At 47.9% G+C, this 15,197-nt stretch overlaps 3 protein-coding genes across 3 annotated transcripts in view; 2 read left to right on the plus strand and 1 right to left on the minus strand.

The window, feature by feature from the left end:
• Positions 1 to 767, minus strand: part of CHIA (chitinase acidic) — a 4,129-nt gene extending 3,362 nt beyond the window's left edge. Inside the window, exons 1-2 of the mRNA XM_039695942.1 lie at positions 642 to 767; positions 84 to 113 (exon numbers count right to left, since the gene is read on the minus strand). Of these exons, the coding sequence (XP_039551876.1) occupies positions 84 to 113; positions 642 to 666 (55 nt within the window). The 5' untranslated portion in view covers positions 667 to 767. The remainder of the gene's footprint in view (positions 1 to 83; positions 114 to 641) is intronic.
• A 2,055-nt stretch (positions 768 to 2,822) lies between these two features.
• On the plus strand, positions 2,823 to 6,450 carry LOC120495886 (acidic mammalian chitinase-like). Its single transcript, XM_039695824.1, has 11 exons — positions 2,823 to 2,946; positions 3,557 to 3,586; positions 3,675 to 3,876; positions 4,075 to 4,131; positions 4,236 to 4,401; positions 4,513 to 4,637; positions 4,772 to 4,877; positions 4,951 to 5,136; positions 5,440 to 5,559; positions 5,646 to 5,787; positions 6,303 to 6,450. The coding sequence occupies exons 1-10, from the start codon at positions 2,922 to 2,924 to the stop codon at positions 5,778 to 5,780; spliced, it is 1,152 nt and encodes a 383-aa protein (XP_039551758.1). The 5' UTR covers positions 2,823 to 2,921; the 3' UTR covers positions 5,781 to 5,787; positions 6,303 to 6,450.
• Positions 6,451 to 8,055: 1,605 nt separating this feature from the next.
• Positions 8,056 to 14,875, plus strand: PIFO (primary cilia formation). The gene is made up of 5 exons (XM_039695953.1): positions 8,056 to 8,080; positions 9,211 to 9,353; positions 10,802 to 10,896; positions 12,655 to 12,781; positions 13,847 to 14,875. Exons 1-5 carry the CDS (start codon positions 8,056 to 8,058, stop codon positions 13,913 to 13,915), a joined length of 459 nt encoding a protein of 152 aa, XP_039551887.1. The 3' UTR covers positions 13,916 to 14,875.
• Positions 14,876 to 15,197: the final 322 nt, after the last annotated feature.

A 15,197-nucleotide genomic window follows, 5' to 3' on the forward strand; every position in this document is an offset into this window, starting at 1 on the left:
CCCGCTCGGGCCCGGCCGGCCCGGGAGCAGCGCGGCGCCAGCGCCGGCTCCTGCGGCAGCTGCCCGGGCCCGGCTGCACCTACCGAGCTGGGCGTTCAGCAGCAGCGCCAGGCCTGGGGGGAGCAAGGAAACAACACGGGGTCACTGCTCGCTCTCACAAGTCCTAACCTCTCCAGCAAGCTCTGCTCCCAAGCTCAGGCACGAGAGTTCCGCTACAATTTCTGCAAGCATTTCATTCCTCCGGTGATTTCAAGTAAAAGCACAGAGAAGAACCCAAACAGATGCCAAAAGAATCATTTGGGTTTTAGGTTTAAGTCCAAAAGCACATTTCAATTGTATCGACCCTCACCGGGCCTGCACTGGGCCCAGCTGGTGAAGTAACCGGTCAGCACATAGGCAGTGCCTGTGGGGAGACAGCGGCCATGCAGCCCGCAATGAACTCTGTCCATGCTCAAAGCACAACACATCCCCGACCACAGCAGCAGCGCTAAAGAAGAGAAATTTCCCTCCCCAGAGGAAATTGGGAAACCTCTGACAGAAAAGAGAGAGCAGCGATTGTATCCCGCAGCCCCGGGCAGGCGGCAGAGCGGCGGTGGCAGAGCCTGCAGCCCTGCTCGGGGGCTCAGCGCTGCAGCACTCACCGGTGAGCAGAGTGAGCTTGGCCATCTTGGACCAGACTGATGTGCTCGGGCTCTCGCCCGCTTTTATACCCTGCTCCTCTCTGCTGCCAGCGTGGGATCAGCAGCGATGGACAAACATTACGAAACCTGGCACAGGGCACTGCCACCAAATCTGACACCAGCACAATGGCCCGGGCACTCCAGCGGCAGGGGTCACTGCTGCAGGGCTGTGCCACGTCCTGCTGCTGCAAGGGCAGATAAAGAGCGGGATTAGATTGCCTGGATTGTTCAAATGTTGTTCGAACAACAGCTTTGTGTCCCCGCAGGGACCGATGGCTGCAGCGTGTCACCTTGTGCTGTCCTTGAGCCCTTCCCAGGGGCTGGCACTGCCAAGCCCGAGCTTTGGCCTTTGCCAGGCCTGGCTGTCCTTGCTGGGAGCGGCCCCAGGCAGGACTGAGCGGGCTCTGGCTCCAGCTCTGCCCCTGCTGGAGCCTCCAGGGGCTGGGCAGCTCGGGACAGAGGCACCTTGGCACTCGGAGCTGAGCTGGGGGCTCCTCAGGGAACGGAGGAAGTTTCTTTATTTCTTGGAGGTTAAATTCCACAAGGGACACCCCAAAAGATGAGGCCACTTAATTTTCCTCTCACATTTCTCCCCTCCTCTTCCTGCTCAGTTCTTTCCCAAACTGAGACACCCCTGTGTTGCTGAGTATTCCCATTTTTCCTGTAGTGAAGCCCCATATGCTGAATGTCTCAAAATATCCTTTCCACATTTTATTTCCATCTTTTGTCCTGATGGAGACTCCGAGCTCTCCCCCTGTGTGAGGACACTGAGGATTTCTTCCCTTTTCCCCACTCAGGAGCGGGGACACGGCTGTATCCCTGCACTGGGAGGTTTAATTCCTTGTGGGGTGACATGAAGGTGACTTTCCAGGAGGTCACCCAGCCTTGGATGACTGGAAGCCTGTATCAGATGCTGGCTGACCTGCAGATTAAATCGTGCCAGCCTGAGCTTTGGGGTTTGGTGCAGGCACGGGGTGGGATATGGCTGATAGCAGGACAACATCCTCAAGGAGTAATTTTCCAATGTTTTTCTTGGTTGATAAAGTCCCAGGGTACAAATTCAACCAGGATAGATCTGGAAAATCCTGCCCTCAGTGACCTCTGGAGCATTTTCAGCTCCGCTGTCCAGGGAAGGTGTTTGGGTGTGGAAATGAGCATTTGGGGTAGGCTCAAGGACACGGATTGTTTTCATGTGGGGGGAAAAAATCCTGGAGTTTTCCTTCAGGACTTCTCCTTCAGGACTTTTCCTGCCCTTTTCCTGTTCTGACAAAGGTGGTTTGCCATGGACTCCCTGGGAGTGCTGGAAGGCAACAAAGGGCACAAGAATTGGTCCTTGCTGAAAGAATTCCAATTAAAAAGAGCAGACAGGGACCTTCCATCTGTTCCAGTGTTGTGTTGCTGAGAGATTTTACCACTCTGGGCTTTTCCTGCTGCATCTTCCTGCTAAAACTCTCATCCTGCCCATTCCATGGCTGCTGGGATCATCAACGCTGGCACTGCCACAACAGAGGTGTGGCACAAGGGTTGGGGGAAACCAAGTGAATCAGAATCAGCTTCCGCTGCGTTGTCCTCCCACTTCTCCTTGTGACCGTGGGTGTCAGGAGATTAGGGAAGGAAGATGACAAAAACAACGCTTCTTACAGAATTTTTCTTTATCAGGTGGAGAATGACTCAGTAAAAAGCGATGTGGTTTTTGCTTTAGTGATGGGACTCCGGGTGTCTGCTTCCCTGAGGAGCCCCCAGCTCAGCTCCGAGCGCCAAGGTGCCTCTGTCCCGAGCTGCCCAGCCCCCGGAGGCTCCAGCAGGGGCAGAGCTGGAGCCAGAGCCCGCTCAGTCCTGCCTGGGGCCGCTCCCAGCAAGGACAGCCAGGCCTGGCAAAGGCCAAAGCTCGGGCTTGGCAGTGCCAGCCCCTGGGAAGGGCTCAAGGACAGCACAAGGTGACACGCTGCAGCCATCGGTCCCTGCGGGGACACAAAGCTGTTGTTCGAACAACATTTGAACAATCCAGGCAATCTAATCCCGCTCTTTATCTGCCCTTGCAGCAGCAGGACGTGGCACAGCCCTGCAGCAGTGACCCCTGCCGCTGGAGTGCCCGGGCCATTGTGCTGGTGTCAGATTTGGTGGCAGTGCCCTGTGCCAGGTTTCGTAATGTTTGTCCATCGCTGCTGATCCCACGCTGGCAGCAGAGAGGAGCAGGGTATAAAAGCGGGCGAGAGCCCGAGCACATCAGTCTGGTCCAAGATGGCCAAGCTCACTCTGCTCACCGGTGAGTGCTGCAGCGCTGAGCCCCCGAGCAGGGCTGCAGGCTCTGCCACCGCCGCTCTGCCGCCTGCCCGGGGCTGCGGGATACAATCGCTGCTCTCTCTTTTCTGTCAGAGGTTTCCCAATTTCCTCTGGGGAGGGAAATTTCTCTTCTTTAGCGCTGCTGCTGTGGTCGGGGATGTGTTGTGCTTTGAGCATGGACAGAGTTCATTGCGGGCTGCATGGCCGCTGTCTCCCCACAGGCACTGCCTATGTGCTGACCGGTTACTTCACCAGCTGGGCCCAGTGCAGGCCCGGTGAGGGTCGATACAATTGAAATGTGCTTTTGGACTTAAACCTAAAACCCAAATGATTCTTGTTGTGCTTTGAGCATGGACAGAGTTCATTGCGGGCTGCAATTGAAATTGCTTTCAGACTAAACCTAAAACCCAAATGACTCTCTTGGCATCTGTTTGGGTTCTTCTCTGTGCTTTTACTTGAAATCACCGGAGAAATGAAATGCTTGGAGAAATTGTAGCGGAACTCTCGTGCCTGAGCTTGGGAGCAGAGCTTGCTGGAGAGGTTAGGACTTGTGAGAGCGAGCAGTGACCCCGTGTTGTTTCCTTGCTCCCCAGGCCTGGCGCTGCTGCTGAACGCCCAGCTCGGTAGGTGCAGCCGGGCCCGGGCAGCTGCCGCAGGAGCCGGCGCTGGCGCCGCGCTGCTCCCGGGCCGGCCGGGCCCGAGCGGGGCCAGGCACTGCCTATGTGCTGACCTGCTACTTCACCAACTGGGCCCAGTACAGGCCCGGTGAGGGGCGATACACCCCTGAGAACATCGACCCCAACCTGTGCAGCCACCTGATCTACGCCTTTGCCGGCATGAACAACAACGAGATCACCACCTACGAGTGGAACGACGAGACCCTGTACAAGTCCTTCAACGGCCTCAAGAACCAGTGAGTGCCGGGAGCCTCAGCAGGGCTCTGCTCCCTCTGGGCAGGGCATGGGGACAGCGCTGTCCCCTGAGCTCGAGGACAGTGGCTCTGGGTGCTGCCTATTGCCCCTTGGCCTTTCCCACCAATGGACCCAGGCTGCAAAGGGCATGGTGACACCAAACCCTTGGGGTCACTTTGGGTCCTGTCCCTTCCTTGCAGGAACAGGAACCTGAAGACCCTGCTGGCCATTGGAGGATGGAATTTTGGCACACAGAAGTGAGTTCTAACCAGGTCTTTCCAATAATGACTCCTGGAAGAGGGAGGGAAAGGAGGAAGTGTCTGGATTCCAATTCCACCTCCATCCTGCTCTGCTTGCCCAGGTTCTCCACCATGGTCTCCACTCCCCAGAACCGCCAGACCTTCATCAACTCCGTGGTCAGGTTCCTGCGCCAGTACGGATTCGACGGGCTGGACCTGGACTGGGAATACCCCGGCTCCAGGGGCAGCCCTGCCCAGGACAAGTCTCTCTTCACCGTGCTGGTTAAGGTGGGCTTGGCTGCAGGCTCTGCTGGCCACAGCTCTGGCCTGTGAGCCCTGGGTGGCTGCAAAGCCCCAGCCCCGAGCCCCCCGGTGATTCCTGTGCCTTGGATCCCTCAGGAGCTGCTGGCAGCCTTCGAGCAGGAAGCCAGGCAGACCAACAGGCCCCGGCTCATGGTCACCGCCGCTGTGGCCGGAGGGCTTTCCACCATCCAGTCTGGCTACGAGATCGCCGAGCTGGGCAAGTGAGTGACCAGCCTGGGGTCCCTGGTGGCACTGGGGGGGGCTCCTGGCAGGGAAAGCCCCTGAGGGACCCCGAGTGCAGGGGCTGTGGGGGTGGTGGGCAGCCCCAGGTGAGGACACAGCCCCGCTCCTGCAGGTACCTGGATTACATCCACGTCATGACCTACGACTTCCACGGGCCCTGGGACGGCTCCACGGGCGAGAACAGCCCCCTGTTCGCCAGCGGCAGCACCCTCAGCGTTGTGAGTGCCTTGGGGGCCTCTGCCCGGGGCTGCCTGTGCCCCAGCCCGGCCTGAACCGCGCCGCCTTTTCCAGGAGTACGCCATGAACTACTGGAAGAACAACGGCGCCCCAGCTCAGAAGCTCCTGGTGGGATTCCCAACCTACGGGAAGAGCTTCACCCTGCAGAGCCCCTCCAACACCGCCATCGGCGCCCCCAGCTCCGGGCCCGGCCCCGCCGGACCCTACACCAGGGAGGCCGGGCTCCTGGCTTACTACGAGGTGTGTGGGGGGCTCACCTGACTGCCAGGGCAGCACAGACACTGCTGGCACTGCCAGGATGGAACAGACACTGCAGGGACAGCCCAGACACTGCTGGCACTGCCAGGACACCCGGACACTGCAGGGACAGCCCAGACACTGCTGGCACTGCCAGGACACCCAGACACTGCAGGGACAGCCCGGACACTGCAGGGATATCCCAGACACTGCTGGCACCGCCAGGGCAGCCCAGACACTGCTGGCACTGCCAGGGCAGCACTGAATTCCTAACCTGGCTTACATTCCCACTGTTTTTTCTCCCAGATCTGCACCTTCCTGAGCTCTGGAGCCACCCAGACTTGGGATGCCCCCGAGGATGTCCCCTACGCCTACAAGGGCAGCGAGTGGGTCGGCTACGACAACGAGAAGAGCTTTGGCCTCAAGGTCTGGGCAGCGGGGCCGTGCTGGGGTGGGACCAGAGCCTCCTGTGGGATCAGCTCCTGGGCTCACTGGGATTCTCCTCCCCACAGGTGGACTGGCTGAAGAAGAACAACTTTGGAGGAGCCATGGTGTGGACCATCGACCTGGATGACTTCACTGGCACCTTCTGCCACCAGGGCAAATACCCGCTGATCTCCACGCTGAAGAGGGGCCTGGGGCTGTGAACGTGCAGTGAGTGCCAGGAGGGACACGGGCTGTGCCCCAAAGGGCACGGTGGGGGGTGCAGGGGGGCATTGCAAACGTCATCCCTTCCCCAATGTGTATCTCGCTCACAAAAAATGTATAAGGTTTATTAAAACCTTATCAAAAATATAACGCAAGACTGAATAGAGAAAATATTAAAGGTTTTTTTCCCCAGCATGTGCTCACCCACACAATGGAGGTTTTGCCATTTAACCCTTTAGCTCTTTCCAAAGTTCTGTCCATCAGCTCCTTCTTTGCTGTCCAGTGGTGGGGATCACTTCCTTAAATCGTGATTGCAGGTCAGCTGTTGCCATAGTAACAATCCCACCCTCCCAAATGTCCCAAACCCAGCCCACCCCCTGGTAACAACACAAGGGATGGTAAAACATAACTATAAATCTATAAAACTTCTCCTAATTGCTTTACATGACATTTGCCTTCTAATTGTGTGAGCCATGGCATTCCTCATCCCTCACACCGAGGAAAATCCTGCTTTTTTTCAGGCTGCACAGCTCAGTCCTGACGTCCCTGCAGCTGCTGGGGGTGCAGGTGGCAGTGGGAGTGCAGGAGGAGCTGCAGGGCCGGTGACAGATCCTGATCCCAATCCTGATCCCGATCCTGATCCCTATCCTGATCCTGGATCCTGGATCCTGATCCCGATCCTGACCCAGCCCAGTGATCCCTCTGATCCCATTGCACACAATGATTCAATAAAGCTTTTCTCAAAAGCAACAACTTCCTGCTTCAGCTCGTTTGTATTTTGTCACTTCCTGATTCTCCAGGATGTTCAGGTGAAAAACACTGTCACTCTCCTGTGGAAATTAAAAGCCAACAACTTCCTGCTTCAGCTTGTTTCGTCCTTTGTATTTTGTCACTTCCTGATTCTCCCAGGATGTTCAGGTGAAAAACACTGTCACTCTCCTGTGGAAATTAAAAGTTTAATAAAGGACAGTAGGAGACAAGGAGATTTTCACATTCACTCTCCTGTGAAAATTAAAAAGTTTAATCAAGGATAACAGGAGACAAGACCACAGAGCAAAGGTGTGAAAAACACATTCACTCTCTTGTGAAAAATGTAAAAAAATTTAATAAAGAACAATAGGAGACAAGGACAAAGGTTATTGGGTCACCCTGTTATCCTCGGGGATACCCCTTAAATACCTTTTCAAAATTATCTTTTAATGCCATCAGCCTGTAGCATTTTCCCAGCCCAGCAGGCATTTCAACACCAAATTCACTATTCTCTGTTTCACTGTGGCTGAACTTAATTCACAACAGAAATGAAAATTGTGTCTTTATAACAAAGTTACTTTAACATCAAATATATAGAAAGTAATTTAATATTTGCAGAAAGCCAATATTATAGCATGTATCTATAACACATATCAGCTATTTCACTACTATGTCCAAGCTTAATTAACAACAGAAATAAAGACTCTATTTTTATAACAAAGTTACTTTAACATCACAGATACAAAATCCATTTTAATATTTGCGAAAAGCCAACATTATACTATGTATCTATAATGTGTATCAGCCATTTCCTTACTATGTCTGAACTTAATTAACAACAGAAATAAAAACTGTATTTTTATAACAAAGTTACTTTGACATCACGCATATAAAATGCATTTTAACATTTGCAAAAAGCCAATATTGCAGTCTGTATCCATAGCACTCACACTCGTGCTCGGGGAAGGGCCTGGATTTGGTCCCAGCCGGGCATTTTTTGCTGCCCCACCTTGGCAGTGCCATGGAAACGGGGCAGGAGCTGCTGTCACAGGGCCAGGGCTGTGACCTCACAAGCCCGGGCTGCTCCCGGAGCCTGCCCGGCGCATTCCAGAGGGAAATGCCCAACCCTGGGCTTGTCCCTGCTCTGCCACCCCCTGCTGCCACCCCCTGCTCCGTGCCACCCCTGATCCGTGCCACCCCCTGCTCAGTGCCACCCCTGCTCTGTGCCACCCCTGATCCGTGCCACCCCCTGCTCAGTGCCACCCCTGCTCTGTGCCACCCCTGATCCGTGCCACCCCCTGCTCAGTGCCACCCCTGCTCTGTGCCACCCCTGATCCGTGCCACCCCCTGCTCAGTGCCACCCCTGCTCTGTGCCACCCCTGATCCGTGCCACCCCCTGCTCAGTGCCACCCCTGCTCTGTGCCACCCCTGATCCGTGCCACCCCCTGCTCAGTGCCACCCCTGATCCGTGCCACCCCTGCTCTGTGCCACTCCCTGCTCAGTGCCACCCCGTGCCAGGCCGGGATGGCAGCGCGGCCCGACCCCAAAGGTGAGAGCCGGGCAGGGAGGGGGCACCGGGGCTGCTTCTCCTTCACCCCCTGCTGCCAGCAGGAGCTTCTCCATTCCCCATTCCCTGCTCAGGCTGGGGAGAATCAGCGCTGCCAGGAAATGAAAGCATTCCCTGGGGTCTCTCCAACTTTTGGAGGATGCATCCTCCTTTTCATCCCAGTTTCCCTCTCTCTTTCCCCATTTCTGAGGTACTTGAGAGGTTCAGATTTCCCAAAACACCTGATACCAGAGATCCCCTCTAATGTACAGCCCTCCCTTTTCATTTTTAATTCTTATGGAATTTAGGGGTTTTTCTTCCCCATTCATCTTTCAATGCCTAATTTCCTTTACCAGCAAACCTAAAGTTGATTTTCAAAAGCAATTTTTTTTCCCATTCATCAACCAGTGGAATCCTTCCCATCGTTTCTTTTCTCTCCCAGTGCTGGTTTGATCTACCAGCAGACCCAGAGCTTGTTTGGAAAGACAAGTCCCTGATTCCTCTCAGCCCCGTGAGGCTTTGGGCACAGGCAAGGGGCAGACCCCTCCCAAATATCCAGGGCAAGGACAAACCTGTCATTCCTTGGGAAGGAAAAATCCCTGATTCCTCTCAGCCCCTGGTAGCTTTGGGCAAAGGGCAGACCCCTCCCAAATATCCAGAACAAGGACAAATCTGTCATCCCTTATGAAAAATAAATCTGTTTGGAAAGACAAATCCCTGATTCCTCTTAGCCCCTCGTGGCTTTGAGCAGACACAGGTGAAGGGCAGACCCCTCCCAAATATCCAGGGCAAGGACAAACCTGTCATTCTTGGGAAAAATAAATCTGGAAAGACAAATCTCTCACTCCTCTCAGCCCCTGGTGGCTTTGGGCAGGCACAGGTGAAGGGCAGACCCCTCCCAAATATCCAGGGCAAGGACAAACCTGTCATTCTTGGGAAAAATAAATCTGGAAAGACAAATCCCTGATTGCTCTCGGCCCCTCGAGGCTTTGAGCAAAGGGCAGACCCCTCCCAAACACCCCAGGCCAGGGGGTGAAGGCAGAGAGCAGCTCGTGCTCACCCTTTTTTCTCTTTTCTCTCATTTTTTTTCCCTGTCTACCCCACCTCTGGCATTTCCCTGTGCCCGTCCCCAGCTGTGGCCAAGCTCATCTCCTTCGGGACGACTCAAGACCGGAAAATGTTCCCCTACCACTGTGCCCCAGACAGGCTGGGCATCGAGATGCTGGGGCTGAGGGGCAGCCCCCGGCTGGGGCCGGGCTCCTACCTGGGGCCGGAGGTGAGCTCTCCCCTCATTCGGGGTCTGGGGTGGGAGCAGCAGGAGGTACGGGGCCACTCCTGCCCTGCAAACCCGCTGGGAGCTGTGCCACGTCCTCCTGGAAAAGGGAATTCCCTCCTTTACTCCAGGCTCTGTAAGAGTCAGAAATTAAGGGAATTATTAGGAATAAAAAAAATTAAAAATTTAAATTTAGGAATAAGTTTAATAGGAAAAGTATCATGCACTCGTGCCCTGCAAACCCACTGCAGGATGTCCCACATCCTCCTGGAAAAGGGAATTCCCTCCTTTACTCCAAGCTCTGGAATAGTGAGAAATTAAGGGAATTATTAGGAATAAGTTTAATAGGAAAAGTATCTACTGCTCATGCAAACCCACTGCAGGATGGAAAAGGGAAATTTTCCTGGAAAAAGGTTAAAAAATTTAAACTTAGGAATAAGTTTAATAGGAATAGTATTTGCTTTTCATGCTGCACTCGTGCCCTGCAAACCCACTGCAGGATGTCCCACATCCTCCTGGAAAAGGGAATGATCTCCTTTACTCCAAGCTCTGGAATAGTGAGAAATTAAGGGAATTATTAGGAATAAGTTTAATAGGAAAAGTATCTGCTGCTCATGCAAATCCACTGCAGGATGGAAAAGGGAAATTTTCCTGGAAAAAGGAATTATCTCCTTTCCCAACTGATCCTTGAGGTAATAGTCAGAAATTAAGGGAATAATTAGGAATAACTCTATTAGGAATAACATTTCCTGCTCAGATAATTCTGCCCTGCAAACCTGCTGGGAGATGTGCCACATGCTCCTGGAAAAGGGAATTCCCTCCTTTACTCCAAGCTCTGGAATAGTGAGAAATTAAGGGAATTATTAGGAATAAGTTTAATAGGAAAAGTATCTACTGCCCCTGCAAACCCACTGCAGGATGGAAAAAGGAAATTTTCCTGCTAAAAGGAATTATCTCCTTTCCCAACTGATCTTTGAGGTTCTGGAATAGTCAGAAATTAAGGCAATAATTAGGAATAAATTTAATCGGAATAGTGGAATAATTAGGAATAAATTTAATAGGAAAAGTATCTGCTACTCATGCAAACCCACTGCAAGATGGAAAAAGGAAATTTTCTTAGAAAAAGGAATGATCTCCTTTTCCAACTGGTGCTCAAGGCTCTACAGCAGTCAGAAATTAAGGGAATAATTAGGAATTACTCTGTTAGGAATCACATTTGCTGCTCAGGTAGTTCTGCTCATGCAAACCCACTGCCGGATGGAAAAAGGAAATTTTCCTGGAAAAAGGAATGATCTCCTTTCCCAACCGATCCTTGAGGTTCTGCAATAGCCAGAAATTAAGGGACTAATTAGGAATAACTGTGTTAGGAACCACACTTGCTGCTCAGGTAGTTCTGCCCTGCAGAGGTGCCTTTAAGGAATGTCAGGGAATGGTTTTGGCCCCAAACGCAGAGCAGCGTCCTGCAGCCCTGGGAGAGCAGGCGGCCCCTGAGCAGCCGGGGCTACGCCGTGGGAGCCAGGACGGCGCCGCGCTTCCAGCACGGGGAGCAGGTGAGGGAGCGACGGGAGGGGGGAAAGAGGGGAAAACAGGGGGAAAAGAGGGGAAAAATCAGGGGGAAAACAGCAAAAAACCAGGGGAAAAGCAGGCAAAAAACAAGCAAAAAAAAGGGGGGTGGGGGGGGGAGCAGACAAAAAGCAGTGAAAAAATATGGAAGAAGCAGCCAAAATATTCCCCAGCCCGGCTGTGCCATGGCCTGGCTGGAATTTGGGGCGGGAATGGGTGGGAATGTGGAGTTTTGGGTGGGAATTTTGGGCGGGAATGTGGGGTGGGAATGTAGAATTTTGGTTGGGAATGTGGAATTTGGAGTGAGAATGTGGAATTTTGGGTGGGAATGTGGAGTCTTGGGTGGGAATTTTGGGCAGGAATGTGGAATTTGGGGTGGGAATTTGGGGTCATACATAAAATAAAACATAAAATAAAATAAAACATAAAACAACATTAAAATAAAATAAGACACACATAAAATAAAATAAAAAATATAAAATAAAAATTAAATTAAAATAAAAAATAAAAAATAAAATAAAATAAAATAAAATAAATAGAAAATAAAATTAAAATAAAATAAATAAAATAGAAAATAAAATAAAATAAAATAAAACAAAATAAAGTAAATTTTTTTAAAAATAGTCTTTATCTCCAAGAAGATGCTTTTTATCTCCAAAAAGGAGTTTTTTATGTCTCACAAAATAAGTTTTTTGTCACCAAAATAACGGGGTTTTGTCTCCAAAAAGGAGGTTTTTTTATCTCCAAAAAAGAAGCTTTAGATCTAAAAAAATATTGGTTAATATTGGGATATTTTGGTTAATATTGGAATATCTTGGTTAACATTGGGACATTTTGATTAACACTGGGATATTTTGGTTAATACTGGAATATTTTTATTACCATTAAGACATTTTGGATAATACTGAGATATTCCAAATAATATAGGAATATTTTGGATAACATTAAACTATTTTGTTAATATTAGAACATTCAGATTAACATTGGAATTTTTTTTGTTAACATTAGGATATTTTGGATAATACTGAGATATTTCAAATAATATTGGATACTGGGATATTTTAAATAATATTGGAATACTTTGCATAACATTAAAATATCTTGCTTAATATTAGAATACTCAGGTCAATATTAGATTTTTTTAGTTACCATTAGGATATTTCGGATAATACTGGGATATTTAAAATAATATTGTTTACTGGGATATTTCAAATAATATTGGAATATTTTGCATAACATTAAAATATCCTGCTTAATATTAGAACACTCAGCCTAATATTGCTATTTTTTAGTTACCATTAGGATATTTTGTATAATACTGGGATATTCCAAATAATATTGAAACATTTTTGATAACATTAAAATATCTTGCTTAATATTGGAACACTCAGCTTCACATTGAAATTTTTTTAGTTACCATTAGGATATTTTGGATAATACTGGGATATTTCAAATAATATTGGAATATTTTGCATAACATTCAAATATTTTAATGTTAATATTAGAATACTCAGGTTAATTTGGAATATTTTTGTTACCATTAGGCCATTTTAGAACATCCACAACCCTGGCGGACATTTTACCTCACGCTTCTTCCGCCATTTTACCTCAACCCAGACCATCCCTAAAACACCGCTAACACACAACTAACCACGAAATAAATACATAAACAAACAATTAACCACGAAACAAACACATAATTAACCAATTAAGCACAAATAAATGATTTCCTGCCCCGCAGGCCGGGCGCCTACGACATCCCCGAGCCGCGGGCCCGGCGCGTGGCCTGGCCCGGCCGCTTCGGGGCCCCCGCGCCCGGAGCGCGGCCGCAGCCGCAGCCCCGCATGGTGAAGGTGCAGGTGCAGAAGGTCAGCAAGGCAAAATTCCCCTTTTTTATTTCATGCTTTCACTTTTTTTGTCATCCTTTCCTGGTTCTGAGACTGGAAATTTCCCTTTTTGCACTTCCCGTTTTCACTCTTTTGTTGTTCTCTCCTGCCTTTTTGAGAGAGGAAATTTCCTTTTTTCACTCCATATTTTCACTATTTTATTTTCCTCTCCTGCTTTTGAGACAGGAAATTTCCTTTTTTCTTCATATTTTCAGTATTTTACTGCCCTTTCTCACTTCTGAGAGAGGAAATTTCCCTTTTTGCTTCCCATTTTCACTTTTTTGTCGTCCTCTCCTGCTCCTGAGACAGGAAATTTCCTTTTTTCACTTCAAATTCTCACTGTTTTGTTCTTCTTTCCTGCTTGTGAGAGAATAAATTCCCTTTTTTCACTACATATTTTCACTATTTTCCTTTCCTGGTTCTGAGAGAGGAAATTTCCATTCTTCACTTCGCATTTTCACTTTTTTGTTTTCCTTTCCTGCCCTTGAGAGAGGAAATTTCCTTTTTGCACTTCCCATTTTCACTCTTTTGTTGGCCTCTCCTGCTTCTGAGACTGGAAATTTCCTTTTTTCTTCCCATTTTCACTGTTTTGTTTTCCTTTCCCGCTTCTCAGACAGGAAATTTCCTTTTTTCACTCCATATTTTCACTTTTTTGTTTTCCTTTCCTGCTTCTGAGAGAATAAATTCCCTTTTTTCTTCATATTTTCTCTGTTTTGTTTTCCTTTCCTGCTTTTGAGACAGGAAATTCCCTTTCTACTTCATATTTTTATTATGCTTTGTTGTTCTTTCCTGCTTCTGAGACAGAAAGTTTCCTTTTTACTTCATATTTTCACATATTTGCTTCGTTTTTTTCTTCAGATTTTCATTTTTGTTTTCTTTTCCTGCTTCTGAGACAAGAAATTCCCTTTCCACTCCATATTTTCACTCTTTTATTCTCCTTTCCTGCTTTTGAGAGAGGAGATTTCCTTTTTTTTCCCCATATTATCACTGTTGTTTTTTTATTATTTTTTTTAACATTGTTTTTAATGAAAATTTGGGTTTTTTTAGATGACCGTGGATAAAAAATTCCAGAAAAACCAGGATAGAGAGGCGTACCTGAAGCTCTACTACAGCTGAGGAGAAATCTCTTCATTTGCAGACGCTCACCCGCAGCACCAGGCCAAATAAATCAAATATTTTAATTGCTTTTTCATGTTTTAAATGCTTTTTAATGTTTTTAATTCGCTCTGCTCAGCTCAGCTCAATCTTATTATTTTATTATGAACATAATTAATTATTATGTTCCTTTTTGGAATTAATATTAAATTTAAATTTATTAATTTTAATTGATATTTTAATATTAATTTTTAAAATTAATGAACATAGTAATACTAAATACCTTTATTTAATAATACTAAATACCTTTACCAAAAAATTATTATTATTCCTTTTTTACGAACACAAAAATCACAATTTGCCCGTAAGGAGATAAAATTTCTTTTATTATGAACATAAAAACCACAATTTTCATTCCACTTTTTTTTTTCCTTCCCCTACCCAGCAAGGGATTTTTGTCCTTGCAGAAACCAAAAAGCAAAGTTACAAAAAGATAAAATTTGGGATATATACAAACATTTACAGGTGTTCTGTACATTTTTCTCTCTGTACAAGGAAGGCACAGCAGAAGTGACAGTGGCACACGGGGGGAGAGTTTGAGATTTAATTTCTGATTTTTTTGGGCAGAAAATAATTGAAAAAAAAAAATTTTTTTAAATTTTTGTCCTGCCTGGGTGATGGGGGAAGAGGGGGGATCCTTTTCACTGCCTGGAAGAGAAATTGGAATTTTGGGGAGATTGGAACAAAGCTCAGGAGCTTTTTCTGATGGAAATTGAACCCGTATTTTGGGTTGAAGAAAACCTTTTTTGGTTTTCTTTAACCCAAAAAAAAGAAGATTTTTCTTCTTTATTTTACCTAAGAAATGCTGAAGGGAAATGAAAGCAAAGCGCTCCAGAACCAGCCAGTAACGACAACAGTGGCGTGGAAATAGAGGAATAAAGGGGTGAAATAAAGGGAAAAAAGGGAGGAAATAAAGGAAATAAAGGGGAAAAAAGGGGTAGAATAAAGGGAATAAAGGGAGGAAATACTGGAAATAAAGGGGTGAAATAAAGGGAGTAAAGGGAGGAAATAAAGGGAATAAAGGGAATAAAGGGGTAGAATAAAGGGAATAAAGGGAGGAAATAAAGAGGTGGAATAAAGGGAGGAAATAAAATGGAATAAAGGAAGGAAATAAAGAGAATTAAGGGAGGGAATAAAGGGGGGAAATAAAGGCAAAAATGGGGTGAAATAAAGGGAATAAAGGGAGGAAATAAAGGGAATAAAAGGGAGGAAATGAAGGCAATAAAAGGGTAAAATAAAGGAA

This window comes from Passer montanus, unplaced genomic scaffold, assembly GCF_014805655.1.
Source record: "Passer montanus isolate IOZ18808 unplaced genomic scaffold, ASM1480565v1 scaffold93, whole genome shotgun sequence".
Lineage (NCBI taxonomy): Eukaryota > Metazoa > Chordata > Aves > Passeriformes > Passeridae > Passer > Passer montanus.

Excerpts from the sequence above, each read along its gene's own strand:
- LOC120495886 (XM_039695824.1), top strand. The coding sequence starts at position 2,922 with ATGGCCAAGCTCACTCTGCTCACCG. Across the intron at positions 3,877-4,074 it reads TTCAACGGCCTCAAGAACCA|GAACAGGAACCTGAAGACCC; the intron begins GTGAGTGCCGGG and ends CCTTCCTTGCAG. Across the intron at positions 4,878-4,950 it reads GCGGCAGCACCCTCAGCGTT|GAGTACGCCATGAACTACTG; the intron begins GTGAGTGCCTTG and ends CGCCTTTTCCAG.
- PIFO (XM_039695953.1), top strand. The coding sequence starts at position 8,056 with ATGGCAGCGCGGCCCGACCCCAAAG. Across the intron at positions 8,081-9,210 it reads AGCGCGGCCCGACCCCAAAG|CTGTGGCCAAGCTCATCTCC; the intron begins GTGAGAGCCGGG and ends GCCCGTCCCCAG. Across the intron at positions 10,897-12,654 it reads CCGCGCTTCCAGCACGGGGA|GCCGGGCGCCTACGACATCC; the intron begins GCAGGTGAGGGA and ends CCTGCCCCGCAG.